We start from the raw sequence: 21,189 nt of genomic DNA, 5'->3' as shown, positions 1-21,189 counted from the left end.
TCTCTGGCTGTCTTAAAGATTTTCTTTTTCTGTTTAGTTTTCCATAATGTTCCACAGTGTAGTTTTATTTGTGTTTATCTTGCTTGCAGCTTGCTGAGCTTCTTGAATCTATAAATTAATGTTTTCATCCAATTTGGGAAGTTTTCAGCTATTATTTCTTCAGATATTTTTTCAGGTCTATTTTGTCTCTCCTCTTCTCCTGGCACCACAATGCATGTATATCAGACTACTTGATATTATCCTATAATTCACTGAGGCTCTGTTGATTGTTCTTTAATCTTTATTCTGTTTTTCACATTGAACAATTCTTATCGATATGAGTTTAAGTTTACTGATTATTTTTTCATTTCTACGCTTCATTTATTTCAAATGTTACATTTTTCAATTCCAGAGTTTTCATTTGGTTATTCTTATTGGTTTCCATTATCCTGCTGAGATTCTCCTTCTTTTCAGTCATGATGACTATGTTTTCCTTTACATCCTTGGACATATTATAGTAGTTGCTTTATAATTTTTGTCTGAAAATTCTAATATCTAGGTCACCTCAGGATCTATTACAGTGGCTATTTTTTCTCTTGATTATGGGTCACATTTTCCCACTCATACATCTTTTAAGTTTTGGTTAGATAATGAACACTGTAAATTTTGTTTTAGAGATTCCAAACTCTCTTCTTTTAAACAGTGTTGATTGTTTTTTGTTCTATCAGGCAATAAAATCTCTAGCTGATTAGTTTGAGCTTTTGGATACTTAGTATTATACTTTGTTAGGAAGGATCTGTTTTGGTTTTGCCCTTAATGTTAGGGTGACTCCTTTACTCTGAAAGCACACCCCCCTTCTGGGGTTTCAATAGAAAATCTGAGGCATTTACCAAGTCCCTCTAACTTGGGTGGGATTCAGATTCTGAACTTTGTAGGCAGTAGCTGTAGGCAGCAGGCAGCAGCTGAAATCTCTGCTCAGCATTTTTGGCGGGTAGTTATTGTTTTCCACTATGCTCATTGGCATATTCCCCACGCATATGCAGTTTAGGGGTTATTCAAGGATTGATGGAAATTTATATACAGAATGGAGGGCTCTCTTCTTTATGGCTCTTTTCTTTCTGTGACTTACTCAATTCCCAGCCACTCTGGCAGCCCTAAACTCTATCCCCTGACACCTCAAGCCATTACAGCTGTGGCTTTCTCCTTGCGTTCTAATTGTTCTTTGTGGACCGAGGCATGCCCTCATGGGAGAAGCTATATAAACGTAGTTCTCACTCTTTCAAGGATCAAATGACCCTCCTTCAAGGATCAAATTTCCTACATTCTCTGCCTTCTTTTAGTTAGACTATGAATAGTTTTTTTTAACAAACGGATTTTGTCCAGAGTTTGTAACAGCTATCTGCAGGAGAGTTAGTCTAAGATAAGTTCTTCCATCACTAATATAACTGGAAGTCTGTCACAGACATTTTAATTTGTGCTTTTGTGTGTGTGTACCTGTTAAGATTAAATCACTCCTTTCATTGCCCTGAATGCTCATAGGATCACTAAATAATATATATTGAAGGATTACTCAGGTGTTGTCCAGACTGTGTCATACTGCCAAGCATTGACCATCTGAAACCAATCATGATCGATCTCCTGTTTTTAAAGGAGGCCATGAAGAAAGATGCTTCCTTAGGAAATAAGCTCTTCTGTTTGGAGACTCCCAACCTTGTATTACAATTTAAGCCCATATAATGGCTTTAGTGACTCAGGGTCATAGAGTTATACAGACAGAGGGATGTATAGGCCTTACTGAAGCCACACTGGTTCCACCACACCATGAATGGGAAAGAGGCATCTTTCCCAGTGCCCCATGCTTGCTAGCCCTGTTTTCTTCACTCTTCTCCACTCCTGCAGCTGCCATGGACCCTATTATGTTTCATGTTTTACTTACGCTGTCTCCCCTTTTCCCATTTTCAGCATTCTGTGTACCCCTGGTTCTGTTTACCTGGCTTCTGAATCACTCTGATTACTCTGCCCCTTAATGTTATGGGCCAAACTATTTCTTCCCAAAATTTATATGTTGAAATCCTAACTTCCAGTGCCTCTGAATGTGACTTTATTTAGAGAAAGGGTCTTTACAGAGATAATCAAGTTAAAATGAGGTCATTAGGGTGGGCCCTAATCCAATATGACTGCTGACTGTATAAACAGACACAGAGATAGACATGCACAGAGAGACAATGACGTGAGGACACGTTGGGAGGAGACGGTCACCTACAAGCGAAGGAGAGAGGCCGGGGATAACTCCTCTCTTTACATCTCCCAGAAGCAACCAACCCTGCTGACACCCTGACTGGGACTTCCAGCCTCCAGAACCATGAGAAAATAAATTTCTGTTACTTTCGCCACTTACTTGCTGGTACTTTGTTCTGGCAGCCCTACCAAACCAGTATGCTTACCGCTTAACAAATCCTCTGCTCCCAATTTTCCTACTTGATTGTGACTCATGGCTTTAGTTTGTCTCTTGAGACCCACACACCCCCTTGGTATGGAAAATGGGCCCAAATCAGAAGGTTTATGCTCTAACTCCTCGCTTCAGTGGAATGACCTTTCTTTTTTTCTTTTTTTTTTTTTTGAGACAGAGTCTCATGCTGTTGCCCAGGCTGGAGTGCAGTGGTGCAATCTCAGCTCACTGCAACCTTCACCTCCCAGGTTCAAGCAATTCCCCTGCCTCAGCCTCCCCAGTAGCTGGGATTAGAGGCACATGCCACCACACTCTGCTAATTTTTGTATTTTTAGTAGAGATGGGGTTTCACCATGTTGGCCAGGCTGGTTTCAAACTTCTGACTTCAGGTGATCCACCCACCTGGGCCTCCCAAAGTGCTGGGATTACGAGTATGAGACACCGCACCTGGCCTGGAGTGACCTTTCTGATCCTCAGATTCCTTATCCATAATATGGGGATATTGTTTCTATCCTACCTAGCTAAAAAAGCTCAGATAGATGCTGCACATAAGAATGTAAAATACTACACAAATCAAAGGCATCCTGAATCTCACTCTTTATCCGTAACATACTGTACCTCATACCCAATTATAACAGAACCTCTGTTAGAGCTCTCTTGAGCGGTTTCAAGTTCAGAATTCTCCATTCATAGGAGAGATGCTTGCAACCTGTTATTTCTAGTTTAAGAAGCAGGTGCCTAAGAAACTGTTTTGCTCAAAGAGGCAGGAATATGGGGTGATGCTTCAAGCTCCCATTGTTTTTATATTTCCAGAGGGTTTAAAAGTAATTCCTCAGACAACTTACCTATTTTTTTTTTTTTTTTTTTTTTTTGAGATGGAATCTCCCTCTGTTGCCCAGGTTGGAGTGCAGTAGTGCGATCTCTGCTCACTGCAACCTCCGCCTCCCGGGTTCAAGTGATTCTCCTGACTCAGCCACGTGAGTAGCTGAGATTACAGGCATGCGCCACCACGCCCAGCTAATTTTTTTTTGTATTTTTAGTAGAGATGGGGTTTCAGCATGTTGGTCAGGCTAGTCTCGAACTCCTGACCTCGTGATCCGCCCCCCCTTGGCCTCCCAAAGTGCTGGGATTACAGGTGTGAGCCACTGTGCCCTGCCAACTTACCTATTTTCATAGATGTTATAAGAAATTAGGTACAGAGTAAAGTCAACCAGTGCTTTTAGGGAATAAACTTTTTATTTTTTTATTTATTATTTTTGAGACAGAGTCTTACTTCGTCACCCAGGCTGGAGTACAGTGGCATGATCTTGGGTTTAAGCTATTCTTGTGCCTCAGCCTCCCGAGTAGCTGGGATTACAGGTGTGTGCCACCACACCCAGCTAATTTTTGTATTTTTAGTAGAGACGAGGGTTTGCCATGTTGGCCAGGCTGGTCTCAAATTCCTGGTCTCAAGTGATCCGCCTGCCTCGGCCTCCCAAAGTGTTGGGATTACAAGTGTGAGCCACTGCGCCTGGCTGGGAATGGACTTTTTAGAAATATGTAAGGGAAGGAGAACTTTAAAAGCACATCCAACTGCCTTAACCAAATGGGTGCCTACTGAATGTGATTTTTAAATATGTAAAATTAAATGTAGGATGCTAGTTACTTTCCAACACACTTTGTATATTCTTTGTCAGTCTTTAAAATAATTTCCTTATTAAGAATTAGAAAAAATTGTTTCTACAATTAAAACTTTTATAAAATAATTTATTAAAAAATACAACTCCCCCCAAATAGCTTACATTCTGGTTGCATGAATTTTTATGCAGTTTCTAATGTTACTCAAAAGAACTGAATTTTCAATGATTCTACCCTTTTCAGTTCTCTAGAATGCCTCCAGATGGCATTAAAAGCCTTTCCCATTATATTTTACAACACAAAAAAAATTAAAAATTAGTAATATTTAAACCATTTAAGATCAGTCACATTCATTATATCATCTGAAAGCAGGACAATGGAACTATTTAAACTTTTAGGGAAGTATCTTAAGAAAGACAAACATATAATCGTATCTCTGATGAAACACATAGCTCTCCTATTCAAGCCAAAGGATCTTTCTAGACCAAGAAACAGATTTTGGACAAAATAAGACACTCAATATTTTACCACAAACTGATTTCCAATCAACAGCACTTAAAAAATGCTGTTTTTTAAAATCCTGATTCCCATGCAGATAAATTCACAAAGCCTATCTTATAATAAGAAAACACATGCCACTGCTCATAAGTGATAAAAATAAAGATTTTTAAGGAGCAAACCTGTTACTGACTCTTATGGAGCTAAAATAAAGTCACTTGTTAGCTCATGAATTTTTTAATTTAAATGTTGGTATATCAATTTGGCATCAAATTAATCAGTAAAAATGTATTTGGATTCCTTGAATATTGAGAAGAAACAGACAAAACACAGAGTGAGGAGCACATGTTTTATAAGGGCCTTTTCTTATGTTTTTAAAACTGCTTTTGTTAATTCAAAAAAATAAACTCTTGAGATTCCAGAGATATTGATAATTGTACTTTTCACATAATTCCAAGGTGAGTTGCAGATGGCAAGCTTCTGAAATGACCTTGTTACTGCACAGCTGTGTGGGACAGCATACCTCCCAGTTTAAGTGTGAAAAGTTCTGCAATTCTTAAGACGATGCTGAAAGTCTCCAACCAAATCCCCCCAGCATACATGCTCAAATCTCATTACATTTCTACTTCATAAAGAGAAGCATTTGCATTTTTCAAGATTCCTCTTACTCTGCTAAAGCATAAAAAAGACCTCAAAATGCATCTGCACCCAAAGCATTTAGAAAGACATTATCATGAGAAAAGAGAACCATGGGCTTCCTTCCATCATCATTATTACTATTGCAAGATACTTGCACGATCTCATTTTATGAGGCATATTTAAGAACAGGCATCTCTGATAGAAAAGTGAAAGAGACTTACGATGTATTCGACGTGCCATTGTCTGGACTCTCTGGCTCTGCATCACCTTTCTCTTAAAAAGGAAGCAGAAAAAAATACCGACATATGAGTCTTACAGTCTTTAAGATTTAAGAGAGATTAAATATATTTCCATGCTCCTATTAACAGTCTTTCAAAATGTGTAGCAGGAGGCTTTTAAAACATCTTTTATTGTCTGAGAACCGGATGTGCAAAGTAATTTCTTTTCTGCAATGCAATTGCCCAGGCACAAATCTGTGAGCAGGTACTGAGGAGCTATTTGCAAACAACCAGAGGCTTGGAGTGGAGACTTTGCCAGAAGATGAATATCTTACAGATGGAACCTGTTTCCTTCCACTTCACTTTACAGAAAATTTCAGGAAATAAATCCATTGGCATTCTATATCCAAGGCACTTTGAACTTTGATTGCTTCTGCTAACACAAGCCAAACCAGGCCAGGCTGAATTAGAACTTGGAGGAAAGAATTTTTTTTTTTTTTTTTTTTTGAGGCAGAGTCTCACTCTGTCGCCGAGGCTGGAGTGCAGTGGCACAATCTTGGCTCACTGCAACCTCCACCTCCCGGGTTCAAGCAATTCTCCAGTCTCAGCTTCCCGAGTAGCTGGGACTACAGGTGCCTGCCACCACACCTGGCTAATTTTTGTATTTTTTGTAGAGACGGGGTTTCACCATGTTGGCCAGGCTGGTCTCGAACTCCTGACCTCAAGTGATCTGCCCGCCTCGGTCTCTCAAAGTGTTGGAATTATAGGTGTGAACCACCATGTCTGGCCAGGAGGAGAGAATTTTTACTGAACACTGAGGTTGCACTGTAGGTCCCAAGATCCCCCTATTTTATACCCCATGGAGAGCCCTGGTGGCAGGTTTTGGGGCCCCCAGCTTAAAGCAGAATGAGATGTAAACCAGAAATCCTTTCTGACCATCTGAAAGGCTAGTTAAGGAAATGCTTCTGTGGGCTGTGATCATTGAGGAATTAACGAGTTGTATGTAGTTGGGGGAGCCTGGAACCAGTTCACTTCTTGTAGTTTGCAGTAGGCTTAATGTAATTCCTAATCCTTAATCAACTGGTGGTTTGAACCATGAATCCTCATTTTGTAAGGAGTTTCTTTGTATTTCCTTGAGGCTTGGAGATGGAAGAAGTCACTGATAACTGAGAGTGTGGGCTCATGTGTTTCCTGATGGTTGCGCAGAGCCAATACACCCCAGAGAAGGCTGTGAGTTGCAATAGGACTGTGGTAGTAACTTGCTTTGCTGTGCTCTTTCAAGTCAGGCCTGGAGATCTCTAGAATCCTTTGGTCTACTGCTCAGGTCCTTGGGCCCACACATTGTACCATACCCCTTTTGTCAGCTGTCAACATTAGCTTGTGGTCACCTAGTCCCAGGAATGACTCCCTAAATTACATAACGAACATATCCAAAGGTATTGCCCAAACGGAACTGAAAAGCAAACTTTATATGTCCTTCTCTTTTTCTTATAGAAATAAACAGTTGGGAGAAAAAGAAGACACAGTTTCTACAGTTCGTACATCTATCTCAGACATTTATCCAGTGCCAGAACAGCTATGAGGGACTTTGGCTAAAAGCTGGTCAGATGAGGGGGAAAAACAAAAAAGCCACAAAATCTATTTTAACTGCCTGATAACAAACATTGATTAGGCAGGGCCTCAATACATATAAAACCATGTTGGAATAAAGGCTAAAGTAGCAAATTAATAAACTTGCTTTAAAGCTCATTCTTGTATATTTTCTTTTGTCTTCCGGGCAAGGTCTGTGGTGCACTTATTTAGGAGACAAGTAAGCCCTGTTCAACTGGCTTCAGTGCTGGAAAATAATTTAGTACTTTGCAGAAACATTTTTTCCATGGACTAACCACAATCCCTCTTGTAATCCTAAAATAGAGTTATAACACCTGCATTATATAAGACAAAACTAAATGGAAGTATATTTTTTCTCAAATATATGGATCCTTTCCCCCAACCTCCTTTAATTTGGTGAAACTGGTTACTTTCCCCAGTCTCTAGCCTCCAGTAGTCACCACATCCCATCTCAATGAAGAATGTAAAACAGCAGGCTTGGAAGCAGCAGGCAATGGTAAAATTCCCAAACAATTTATGTCAGAAAACAGGAAATTGAAAATAAAAACGAAGGCATTGTTTGGATGTTTGAAGAAATATGTTTTGCCTTGACCAGTAATGCTGCCCGAGTCTTGGGCTGGCTTCAGTATGGGGACAGACGCGCAGCTGATTATCTTTGCTCTTAGCAGCACTTATGTTGTGGCAACACAGCAAACAAAATAGGTTCTGGCAAATAGGAAGGATATAGTGGGGCCAAACAGGACATGGTGAACCGTCTGAGAGTGTTCTCAGCAAATTCAGTGCTGATAATGAATTTGCCTTTCTGGGGGGAAAAGTAAGCTGGTCAGGAATCAGATGGGATTAAAAGTATTTTTGTCCTTCAGAAAGAATAAAACACAAAGCTTCCCTCAATATCTTGAAATTTTAGGTGATGAAATTTCTGAAGTTAACTTGAAATGTTTAAGTGCATACACCATTGAGAATTATGGTCTCTTTAATTAGGACCCAAGGGAAAATGATGAATGTAATGGAACATTCTAGAACATTAGTATGATTTTTTTTTTTTTTTTTTTAGTTGGGTGCGCAGGAGATGTTTCCCGCCCCGACCCCCGCCCGCCCCACCATCCAAAGAGAGCTGTCCAGGGTCCTCCTATTTGTGTCAGCTGTTTGCATGATGGATATTTCATGATGGACCAATGTTTCACACTGGTCTCTTTGGGAGGGAACCTGCATTGGTCATTAATAAGCTGGGTGCAGTGAAGCCATTTTACATGTGGAAATACAATTGCAGAGAGGAAGAGGGGAAAAAATGAGCCACGGAAAGAACTATATATGCAAATATATATGTATATATGTAAATATATGTAAAATCTATGTATCTATGTGTATTATACACTTTCAATTTGACAGTCCATATTTGTCTGGCTGGGCCTTCCACATTGCCTAACATACACTAGGTGCTCAGCATGTGTCTTCTGTTCTGATGCCCTGTCACTAATACAGAATCCCACGCTGCAGTGGGAAAAGATGCTTAAGGTGCCCTCGCCAGTGAGATGAAATATACAGTTTGAGGTAAGAAACAGCTTGCTAACTCACATAGGTCACTTAAAAAATTATAACAGTTACCTTTTTAACTCAATGTACAGAGGACTTCTATGTTGGGTGCTCTTGTGAGCATAAAGATAATGTGGAATTCATGCTCTTTAAACATTTAAATGGACTACACTGCTAGAGTATCCTACTTTCCATCAATAGTGTCATATAGGGACTAAATATGTTTTTTGAAAAGGAAATCAAAATAATCCTGCATTAAACTGAATTCTGCAGAAGGAAGTTTTGCTATACTGCACCTTTTTTTTTTTTTTTTTTTTTTTTTTGAGACAGGGTCTCACTCTGTTGCCCAGGCCGGAGTGCAGTGGTGCGCTCTCTTCAGTGCAACCTCTGCCTCCTGGGTTCAAAGCGATTCTCCTGCCTCAGCCTCCCGAGGAGCTGGGACTACAGGTGTCTGCCACCATGCCCGGCTAATGTTTTTATTTTTAGTAGAGACGAGGTTTCACCATATTGGCCAGGCTGGTCTCCAACTCCTGACCTTGTGATCTGCTTGCCTTAGCCTCCCAAAGTGCTGAGATTACAGGTGTAAGCCACCATGCCCGGCCATATACTGCAACATTTCTACACAGTTATATTAAAAACAATCCATGTTTATGGTTTTAAAAAAATGAACAGAAAAGAAAAGGTAATGACTTTGCTTGCTTTTATTTTAAATTCTGTTAGCCCTTCAATGATTAGTCTAAGTGATATGTTTTTCTTTTCTTGAGATGGAGTCCCACTCTGTTGCCCAGACTGGAGTGCAGTGGTGCGATCTTGGCTTACTGTAATCTCTGCCTCCTGGGTAATCTCAAGTGATTCTCCTGCCTCAGCCTCCTGAGTAGCTGGGATTACAGCTGCATGCCACCACACCTGGCTAATTTTTATGTTTTTAGTAGAGACGGGGTTTCACCGTGTTGGCCCGGCTGCTCTCGAACTCTTGGCCTCAAGTAATCCACCCTCCTTGGCTTCCCAAAGTGCTGGGATTACAGGTGTAAGCTACCGTGCCCAGCCAATGCATTTTTATTTCTAGATGTACCAACTTTAGACGGTGCCTAATGATTTCTGATATGAAAGACAAGAGGCAAGGTATTTAATATTCTCCCCTCCCTTATAATTTTTATTAGTTCTGTTATTATTTTTAGTGCCTCTAGTGGGCATTTGTAACTTTAAATATATTTAATCTTAGTTCTCTTGATTAATCACCTTCTGACAGTATCTTTTCTTTTATACCATGTAAAATGAGGAAACTCACCCATCTATCCTTCCCTCCCACCTCCCCGCTCACAGCTATATCTTTCCTTTTATGTCACCAAGATTTAAAATATTTATATTCTGTTCAGTAATTATTGAGTCATCCTCCTTAATATTAACTTAGTTAGTAATTTAATTTTTGATCTTGCCTATAGGTCAAGTAAAAAATTATAAACCAATAATGAGAATTTGCAATATTGTGACAATATAATACCTGAAGAATCGTTTTAATCATAGTCATTTCATCTAGTTTTGAAAAAATTTTGCTAAAATTTTGCTCATATTTTTGTTCTTGATCTGCATCACAGTTCCCTTTTTGATTCCTAATATTATTTATTTGTGCCTTTTCTCTTTTTGTCCTGATCAATCTCTCTGCAAAGTTTGTCAACTGTATTATATCTTCATTGAATAAACTTTTGGCTCCATTGATATTTAAAATTTTATCTCTGCTATTTTATTAATTTCTGCTTTTGACTTTTTTTGTAAATCTCTTTTCCATTTGTTGTGGGTTTCTCTTTTTTCAGCTCTTAAGATGGATGCTTAGTTCATTAATTTTTTGTTTGCTAGTATGAGTCATTTCCTTATTTATTTAGGGACGGAGTCTCACTCTGTCATCCAGGCTGGAGTGCAGTGGTGGGATCTCAGCTCACCGCAAGCTCCGCCTCCCAGGCTCAAGGGATTCTCCTGCCTCATTCTCCCGAGTAGCTGGGACTACAGGCGCCTGCCACCACACCCAGCTAAATTTTGTATTTTTAGTAGAGACAGGGTTTCACCACGTTGGCCAGGCTGGTCTCGAATTCCTGACCTCAACTGATCCGCCCACCTCAGCCTCCTAAAGCGCTGGGATTACAGGCTTGAGCCACGGCACCCGGCTTCTAGTATGAGTATTTTAGATGGAAAGCTGCAACCTTCCCTCTAATTTAGTTTCTTCCTCCAATTTTAATATTAGGTATTTCTATTACCTTTCAGCCCCAAATATTTACTAATATCTAAAGTGATTCTTAATTTCTAAACGTGTTTTCCCTCCTAGTCATATTTTCATTATCAATTTCTAATTTAATCATATTGTGGTTGGAGACCATGGTAAATATAACATTTATCTTTTAAAATTTGTTGAAACTTGCTTTATGGTCCAGTAGTTGTCAATTTTCATAACTGCTCCCTGTCTGCTTGAAAATAGTGCATATTCTGCAGTTGCTGGGTAATGGACTTTTGCTCATTGTGTTGTTTAAATCTTATGTATCCTTACTAATTTTTAGGTTTGCATTATATAACAGTTATGTATTTATGTTTACATCTTCCATTAAGATAATACATTTCTCCTTGTAATTTTGTGACTTTTACATTTAAAAATTTGAAGCTATGTTATTTGGAATTTACATACATCAAATTATTTTGTCCATATGGTAAGTTATACTTTTCCTTGGGTAGTGACCCTTTTTAACTGTAGTAATGCTTTTTGCTTAAAGTTTATTTTTCTGCTATCAGAATAAATATATCATCCTTATTTATCATCAGTACTTGGCTGGCATATATTTTCCTAACCTTTTTCCTTTCAAATTTTCTGAATCTTTAATTTCTAAATGTGTCATTGTAAATAGCACAGAGTTTTATTTTTTAATCCATTTGGTCAATATTTGTTATTGAATCATTGCATCTAATCCATTTGTTTAAATTACTCTTTTTTTTTTTTTTTTTTTTTTTGAGACGGAGTCTCGCTCTGTTGCCCAGGCTGGAGTGCAGTGGCACAATCTCAGCTCACTGCAACCTCCGCCTCTCGGGTTCAACTGATTCTCCTGCCTCAGCCTCCTGGGTAGCTATGACTACAGGCACGTGCCACCACACCTGGCTAATTTTTGTATTTTTAGTAGAGATGGGGTTTCACCGTGTTGGCCAGGCTTGTCTTGAACTCCTGGCCTCAAGTGATCTGCCCACCTCGGCCTCCCAAACTGCTGGGATTACAGGTGTGAGCCACCACGCCCGGCCTTTAAATTACTGATTTAATTTATGCTACTATATTTTTCCATGTACTCTGTTTCATTTTCTCTTCTTTAATTCTTTTGGATTAACTAATAATATTCATATTCTATTTTTAACTTGGTTTGTAAAATGTTCTCCACATTTGGTTTGTAGGTTAAATATCTTTTAGGATAGCTTAGTGGGTACTCTACAAATTGCAAATATTTACTTAATTTATCAAAGCCCAAAGTTAAAATTTTTATCCTTCTCCGAAATAATTATAGGACCTTAGAAGATTTTAATTCCAAATTCTCCTCATCTTATTTTATGCTACTGTTTTGTGGATTCCAATTGTATTTATTTTGATTACTTAACAATATATTATTATTGGTGCATGCAATCAACATTGTTTAAATTTTCCCCTTATTTACTTTCACTGCATTTAATCCTTCTTGTACCTCACATTCCTTCGAACAAAGTATGTCTTTTAAAATTTCTTTTGTGAGGATTTACTGGTGGCATACTTTCCCAGCCTTTGTCTGAAAATGTCGATTCATTAAATTTTTTTTTTGCAAGATACGCAATCCTAAGCTGATAGTTATTTTCTCTCAACTCAGTGATGCTTCAGCTTCTCTGTTTGCAGGTTCCCACTGATGCTGTTGTGAAGTCAGGTGTTAAGTTGGTTGAGTTGTTGAAGATATTAAAGGGTATTTTAATTTTTATGTGCAGTTTAGCTATAATGTGTGCAGTATGGCCTTTTTTTTTTTCATTTATCCTTGGTATTCACTGGGTTTCTTGACTCTGTGGATTAATGTCTTTCAAGTCTGGAAAATCCTCAGTCATCAATCATCTTCTTCAGTACTGTCTCACTTCCCTTTCCCTTTCTGAAATTCTAGTTAGATGTATGTTAGACTTCCCCACTTTATCCCCACGTCTGTTAACTAATTTCCTGTTTTCCATTTCTGTCTCTCTAGGCTGCATTCTAGATAATTTCTTAAATTCAACTTTCCAGTTCATTAATTCTTTCTCAGCTATGTCTAATGTGCTGTTATATCTGCCCATGGAAATTCTAATTCCTATTATATTATTTTATTCCTAGAAGTTCTGTTTAACACTCCCTCCAAGTTTTCTTGCTCTTTACCACATTTCCAATCCTCTCTTTTATTTCCAGAAATTAAAGTGAGGGCTCTAATTTTATATTCTAGGCTTGATAACCCCAGTTTCTGAATTAGGAGTCTGATTCTCTGCTGTCCTGTTTGTTCTTGCTCTTGCTCGTGGTCTCGTTTCCTTTTTTGTAAGGGTTTCTTTTCTGATTGTAAGTTGCTCATTTCCCTTAGTGCTCTATTTGTGTTATTATTCATTCCTCTCCATTTTCTTTTTCTGGTATTACTATTAGCTGGATTTTGATCATGCCACCTTGGCTGGCTGTGTATCTTCAATCCCTTTCATATTTTCCATCTGTGTTTTGCTTTATACTCAGAAAAAAAAAGTTTTCAACTTTATATTCAAGGTTTCAGACTTCAGCTATTATCATCCCTCCTATTGATTTTATTTTGTCAATCATATTTTTAATTCTCAAGTGTTCATTTGTTCTGTAATTACCTCTTTTTCATACCAATCTGTTCTCTTTTTATTTAACACAAATAATTTCAAATCTTTCTAAGGACTGCAATTATACTTGAAACTTTTTTCTTCTTTTCCTTGAATTAGATTTCCTAGATTTCCTTTGGGACTAGTCTTTCTTTTTGGCGTCACTGGTTATATATTCATATTTTTAAATAAAAAATTGGTTAACAAAGTAGTTGGCGTGGCTTCCCTGTATCAGTATTCCAATCAATTTTTCTAACACACCTATCCTTTGTAGGGAAGAGCTGATTTATGGCTCTTCGTAAGTGGGCAGGGTATGTTGACGTGAAGGATTCATTTAGGGCTCAAGAGAAGAGAAGCCTCCAGGCAAGCTGTGAGCCCAAGCCCTTCCTCCACCCACTCCTCTAAGAAAAATATAAAGCACCGTACTTTAGGTGTATAGAATTCTTGTTTATTTCCCTTGAGAAATAGTTGACTCTTCTGCCATTACTCCATGTCATCTATTTTTAAGGTCTGGTACTATCTTAGAATCTATTCTGTTTCTCTCTTTGGTATCAGTTCTCAACGAGGAGTGAACTGTTCATTTTTTTTTTTTTTTTTTTTTTTTTAGCAAATATTACTGTACTTTTTGTTTTTGAGAAAAAAATTATCCTGAAAGCTCTGTGTGGGAATCTGTGAGGATGGGGGTGGAGGGGTAATGGTTGAAGGATGGCCAGGTGTTCCCATCACTGCAAGCAATTCGCGCTTGTTCTCTCTTGGGGTCCAGTGGAAATGTGGTCTTTCCTGGGGCTCCTGGGGGCTGTCCCCACCACCACTAAAGCTTGTTCCTGTCTGATTCTTCCTTTGCTGTGTCACGACCTTCCCTGTTCAGGAGTATTTTTCGGTAGGGTTTTATTACTTTTGGCTTTCCAGAAACACAACTAAATTTCTGGTTTGCTGATGGCACTTCTTCCTGGTTTTGGTGCTATTTTGGATTTATTTCCATTTCTACAGCTTCACGGCTATTAGGCAGGGATTCTGAAGGAAGGGGAAGAATTGCTTAAGTGCAGTCTCTCAACTGAACAGGACGTTCTCATAATTTTTAAAAATGTAGACATAAACCACCCACGTTAATATTCAAGTATCTCAATGCTTAATAAGCTTCCATTTTATAATATCAAGTTCAGTTGATCATAATTCAGCAAACGATCTACCTTTTAAAAGATTTGTATTGAAATTCATTTTCTGTTTATACAATCTTTCCTCTAGTATCTATAATACAGTCTTTCTCACTTCAAAAAGAATAAAAGCACTGTCCTAAAATAGCGAGTTAGTAATCAATCCACACAGATATTATGTTTTTGGTTTCTCTGAAGCTCAGTATTTCTCTATTTCTTACATGTTTACTGGAATCATGATTCCAAACCATATACAGAAACAGCATGGGAAATGCTGGTGGGGTCAGTTCTCCTAAAGTTTCAAATGTGCTGTAAATTGCAGAGAATTCTCAGACTTAATAGGAATATTATTTTTGTATACACGTGCTGGGGTTTTGGAGAAAGATTTATTTAAAAATGAAAAAAGACCAGGTGTGGTGGCTCACACCTATAATCTCAGCACTTTTGGAGGCCAAGGCAAGAGGACCGCTTGAGGCCAGGAGTTCAAGACCAGCCTGTGCAACATAGCGAAATGCTGTCTCTAAGAAAAATTTTACAAAGTGGTATGTGCCTGTAGTCCTGGCTACTTGGGAAGCTAATGTGGGAGGATTGCTTGAGCCCAGGAATTCAAGGTTATAGTGAGCTATAATTGTGTCACTGTACTCTAGCCTGGGCAACAGAGCAGGACCTTGTCTCAAGAAAATGAAATTAAAAAAATTCCCCTCACTCCTAGAAAAGAAAAAGCTAATCAAAAACTTTTCCTGGACGATGAAATGCCAGAGGGTTTTATACCACACAGGGATAGTGTCACATCATGTCCCATAGAAGAAGGGTCCGTTTTTATAGAATCTAAATTGCAGTGAATATTACAGCATGCCATAAAAATATGCCGGATGCACATAGAAATCACAGCAGACAGTCCTTGGACAATAATTCAATCTCACGGTGAAGTGACAGCAGCAGCTTTCTGGGAATCATCAGAGTGGGATGAAAAGCTTGTGTCTTTGGGGCAGAGAGCTCTGAATTCAAATTCTAGCTGTCATTTTTTTAGCCAGGTGACTAAAAAATGACTAGTTATTAGCCTCAGAAATTCATCTTCTTCATGTGAAAACTGAGATCATGCAGCTCATGCAGCTATTGTAAAGATTAAGTGAAATACTGTAAGTCAGGACGCTAGCACAGAATAGACACTCAACAAGGATTTCCTTTGCTCTTCTGTCTGTCAAAAATGCCAAGCTGGCAGAAGGTGCATTTATTCATCTATGGGATCCTCCCTTTACCCTGAACATTTAAATTCCCTGTGAGGCACAGGGAGGAAAGTAAGGGCAACTCTTCAAGACATTCTAGTCTGTGGTGTGCGATGCTGATGCCTGTATACCACCACGTGGACTTAACGAAGCATTTCTTCTGATCTCTTTTCTTAGGACTAAATTCATCATTTTCTTCAGATTTCATGTCTTTTGGCATTTTGCCTCATCGCTGGTGCCTGTGCCCACAGCAAATCCCAACAGAGGGTGGGATAATTAAGTGATATTGCCTCCGCACCACTGTGCTATCACCCCCCTGCACACTGGCCTTTCTCTAGCTGTGCATGAAAATTCTGCTGCTTCCCAATGCATTTGCCAGGACATCTTTTCTCTCTAGCCCATTTGCCTCACAGATGCCCAGTGGTTGAGCCTCAGTTCCACAGACTGATCTATAGCTCAGAGGATGCTCAGTCTTCAAATGCAGCTTTGTAATTGGCAAGGGGTGCTCGTAGCTTGCTGGCTGGTCGTGAAACTAACAAAGCCCAGTCTTTGTGAGTGTGCTTTTAGGACACAGGGTCGCTTATGCATTTTTAATGTTCAAGACAACGTTAATACCAATTAGTAGTGCCAAAGAAGAGAATTAAAACACTACTTCATGGAATGATAGCATCCTTTCTTTGACAAAAAAGCCCATGTGTTTTATTAGCCACCAATTCAATAAGGAGACTGCTTCTTAGATAGTTGAGTCTGTCTATTTCTGGAAGAGGGCACAGTACATATACCCAGCCGGTTGTGACTTTTCTTCATGGATTCTAAGGTCATTTATCTTAAGGTCTACTGATTGATTTTCTTTGCCCACTCATTTTCCTTTAATTTAGACAACCAATTATGTGCCTTTCAAGTTTCTTCTCCCTCCACATATACTAGGAACAGCCATAATAAAGCATGATGTTCCTTTCTCTTGGGATGGCTTTGAAATTCACCATTTTCTGTTTTGGCCTTCCTTTCCTTGAATATGCACACTCAAGGTCATCATAAATCTTATCATTCATTTGGGCAGCACTTGAACAAATGGCCCCTTTCCCCAGTTTTTTAGTGAATTTCTTTGAAACCTACTGTCCACTGTGTGCTCATCCTCCTGCCCTCTCTGCCCTCTGCCCCCCGCCCCCTGCTCCCCAGATGAAACTCCAGAGTGAAGTCTTTTTCTTACTTGGATTATTGTGTCCAGAGGATACAAGCTGAGAGTCCTGAAAGAACAAGAAATATCAATTAATTTTCTTATTTTGACTTTCAAAACCCAAGTTAAACATGAGATCATGTTTAAAACTGGTCATTCAGAACCGATTCATGGCTCTCAATCTCTAACAGCTACTTTAATGAGAAACATGTACATGAAGGTGGACATGTACATGTTAAGCAGTTCTGGGAATATACTTCACAATCATTTTTCTTTTGTATTAATGACTTTCTGTTTTGTTTATTGAGGTTAAGTTCACATAACATTAAAATTAACCATTTTAAAGTGAACAATTCAGTGGCATTTGGTACTTTCATAAGGTTGTGCAACCACTACCTCTATCTAGTTACAAAATATTTCCATCACTCTGAAGTCAAATCCCTTACCCATTAAGCAGGGTCTCCCATACTCCTGCCCTCCCAACACCCCAGCCCCTCACAACCACCAATTTCCATCTGTCTCTTGGATTTATCTATTCTGGATATTTCATATAAATGGAATCATACAATATGTGACCTTTGTGACTGGCTTCTTTTACTTAACATAATGTTTTTGAGGTTCATCCACTCTGTAGCATGTATCAGTACTTCATTCTTTTTTTAAATTTTATTATTATACTTTAAGTTTTAGGGTCCATGTGCACAACGTGCAGGTTTGTTACATATGTATACCTGTGCCATGTTGTTGTGCTGCACCCATTAACTCGTCATTTAGCATTAGGTATATCTCCTAATGCTATCCCTCCCCCATGCCCCCACCCCACAACAGTCCCTGGTGTGTGATGATCACACATGTGATGTCCATGTGTTCTCACTGTTCAATTCTCACCTATGAGTGAGAACACGCGGTGTTTGGTTTTTTGTCCTTACGATAGTTTGCTGAGAATGATGGTTTCTAGTTTCATCCAGGTCCCTACAAAGGACATAAACTAAAGAGCTTCTGCACAGCAAAAGAAACTACCAACAGAGTGAACAGGCAACCTACAGAATGGGAGAAAATTTTTGCAACCTACTCATCTGACAAAGGGCTAATATCCAGAAGCTACAATGAACTCAAACAAATTTACAAGAAAAAAACAAACAACCCCATCAAAAAGTGGGTGAAGGATATGAACAGACACTTCTCAAAAGAAGACATTTATGTAGCCAAAAAGCACAGGAAAAAATGCTCATCATCACTGGCCATCAGAGAAATGCAAATCAAAACCACAATGAGATACCATCTCACACCAGTTAGAATGGCAATCATTAAAAAGTCAGGAAACAACAGGTGCTGGAGAGGATGTGGAGAAATAGGAACACTTTTACACTGTTGGTGGGACTGTAAACTAGTTCAACCATTGTGGAAGTCAGTGTGGTGATTCCTCAGGGATCCAGTACTTCATTCTTTTTATGGCTGAATAATATTGCGTCACGTGGATATACAACATGTTTATCCATTCATCTGTTAATGGGTATTTGGGCTGTTTCTACCTTTTGGATATTGTAAATAGTACTGCCATGAATACGCAGGTATGTGCACTAGTTCGAGTCCATGTTTTCAATCCTTTTGTGTATATACTTAGGAGCAGAATTTCTGGGTTATATAACTCTATGTTAAACTTTTTAAGGAACGGCCAAACAATTTTCCACAGCAGTGAAACCATTTTGCAATCCAACAATGTTTGAGGGTTCCAATTTATCTACATCCTTGTCAATGCTTGTTATTTTCCATTAAAAAATTATAGCTATCCTGTGTGTATGAAGTGGTATCTCACTGCAGTTTTGATTTGTATTTCCCTAATAACTAATGATGTTGAGCATCTTTTCATCTGTCTGTTGGCCATTTGTACATCTTTGGAGAAATATCTATTCAAGTCCTTTGCCATTTTTTAATTGGTTTGTCTTTTTGTTGTTGAGTTGAATGAGTTCTTGATATAGTTTGGATACTAGACTGTTACCAGATTTATGATTTGCAGTATTTTCTCCCATCCTGTCAATTGTCTTTTCATTTTATCAGTAATGTTCTTTGATGCACAAAAGTTCTAAATTTTCTAAATTTAAAATTCTAAACATTTTTAATAAAATTTAATTTACCTAATTTTTCTTTTGTTGCTCATGCTTTTGGTGTCATCGCAAAGAATCCATTGCCAAATCCAAGGTCATGAAGATTTAAACCTATGTTTTCCTCCCTGATACTTATGGTTTGGGTTCTTAAACTCATGCCACTGACCTATTGTCATATTGACTTTTAATCTAACTTTTCTTTGAATGAACCTTTACTGCCACCTATTTCGTGTAGATGGGTTTGGCAATCATCCCACCAGTAACACTCTATTAAACAACTGTTGTCAATCTCACGATGGTGGATAAAAAGATTAGTATAGTATCTACTTACATGCAATGGAATAAAGCCAGTACTACACAGTATTTTCAGTTTAGTTATTGCTCAGGTAAATAGAGATTGAATTTGATTTTACTTGCATTAAAACAAAATGTTAAAATCTGTTTTGAGGATTTACATCCTCTTTCTTTGCAAAATTCTCATTTAATGGAAAATAAACCACATACCATATGTTCTTGTAAGTGGGAGTTAAGCTATGGGTATGCAAAGGCATATAGAGTGATATGATGAACTATGGAGACTCAGAAGTGGGAGGATAGGAGTGGGACGTGGGATAAAAAAACTACATACTGGATACAATGTACACTACTCAGGTGATGAGTGCACTAAACTCTCAGACTTTCACCACTATACAATTTATCCATGCAACCAAAAACTACTTGTACCCCAAAAGCTATTAAAATAAAAAAAAATTAAATATGAAAGACTTATACAAGAATGCATGAATAGGAATGTAAAAAAAAAAAAAGGTAGCAGGACATAAAATCCAGCAAAACTCCTTTAAAATTTTGGCACATGGAACAAAAATCCATTGAAATTGAATGAACTTCTATTACATGGCTTAATGTATTTTACCATAATTTTGTTCCATGAGTATAGGTTGTTATGGGGTAAAGGGTGTCATTTGATGTGACTTGTGTTATATTTAAAACCAAGTACTAATGTCTGCTCTAAAAAGAAGTTCTACTGAAACAGTATAAAATGAGCCAGCCTGGTGGGCAGAGATTAGGTAGGAAAATTGAGACGGGAAGGGATTCCCACTCTATTAAACAGCCTGAGTCATATGCACATGCCTAATAAACCTCTTTCAATTATGGTAATAATGAGCTATTCATCTGAAGAAAAAGAACAAGCTCAACTCTCATCCTGTGATTCAGTTTTTGGCAATGATTATATGAAGATGAAATATCATTCCTGAAATGGACTAAAATATCATCTGTAAGAATGATTTTGGCCTATTTTGGATAGATGCTGTCACTAAGAAGACACCTACTATTAAATCCCCCACATAGATTGGTACGTTTTCCTTCTCTTCAAGGGAATTTAAGAGTTTATATCTGGACATAAGTTAGTTTTAGCTTTGGCACGTGAAAAATACTTTGAGTCCCATTTAGCTAACTCCTCTGTGCTGTCTGTAGATCTGGGCCATTTGGAGGCATCTATACTAGGGAGGGGAAATACCCACACACCATCAAATGGACAAGAATGGTAACTGACATAGTTTCCAGCATTAAGCTTATTTAAAAAGAAAAGAAAAAAAAAGAACAGAATTTTGTCTAAGACTATTAACACAAAATAGAATTATTTTATTTATTTATTTTTTATTTAGAGATGGAGTTTTGCTCTTGTTGCCTAGTCTGGAGTGCAATGGCATGATCTCAGCTCACTGCAGCCTCTGCCTCCCAGGTTCAAGCAATTCTCTTGCCTCAGCATCCCGAGTAGCTGGGATTACAGGCGCCTGCCACCAGGCCCTGCTAATTTTTTGTATTTTTAGTAGAGATAGGGTTTTGCCATGTTGGCCAGGCTGGTCTCGAACTCCTGGCCTCAGGTGATCCACCTGCCTCGGCCTCCCAAAGCGCTGGGATTACAGGCATGAGCCACTGCGCCTGGCCTATCTTACTTATTTTTTAGAGACAGGGCCTCATTCTGTTACCCAGTCTGGAGTGCAGTGGCATGATCATGGCTCACTGCAGCCTCAAACTCCTAGGCTCAAGCGATCCTCCTGCCTTCGCAGCTGGTACTACAGGCACGCGCCACCATGCCCAGCTAAAATGTTTAATTTCTTGGTGCGTCCTAAAACCTACAGGAT

At 38.6% G+C, this 21,189-nt stretch overlaps 1 protein-coding gene across 8 annotated transcripts in view; it reads right to left on the bottom strand.

The window, feature by feature from the left end:
* AFF3 (ALF transcription elongation factor 3) overlaps window positions 1–21,189 on the bottom strand; it is a 606,392-nt gene that overhangs the window by 176,804 nt on the left and 408,399 nt on the right. For all 8 annotated transcript variants that reach the window (XM_063617614.1, XM_055243815.2, XM_063617612.1 and 5 more), the window contains 2 exons: window positions 16,971–17,007; window positions 5,404–5,455 (listed from right to left, as the gene is read on the bottom strand). In XM_063617614.1, the coding sequence (XP_063473684.1) occupies window positions 5,404–5,455; window positions 16,971–17,007 (89 nt within the window). The remainder of the gene's footprint in view (window positions 1–5,403; window positions 5,456–16,970; window positions 17,008–21,189) is intronic.

This window comes from Symphalangus syndactylus, chromosome 14, assembly GCF_028878055.3.
Source record: "Symphalangus syndactylus isolate Jambi chromosome 14, NHGRI_mSymSyn1-v2.1_pri, whole genome shotgun sequence".
Lineage (NCBI taxonomy): Eukaryota > Metazoa > Chordata > Mammalia > Primates > Hylobatidae > Symphalangus > Symphalangus syndactylus.
The sequence above is the reverse complement of the archived record's forward strand: the minus strand, read 5'-3'. Positions and strand labels throughout refer to the sequence as shown.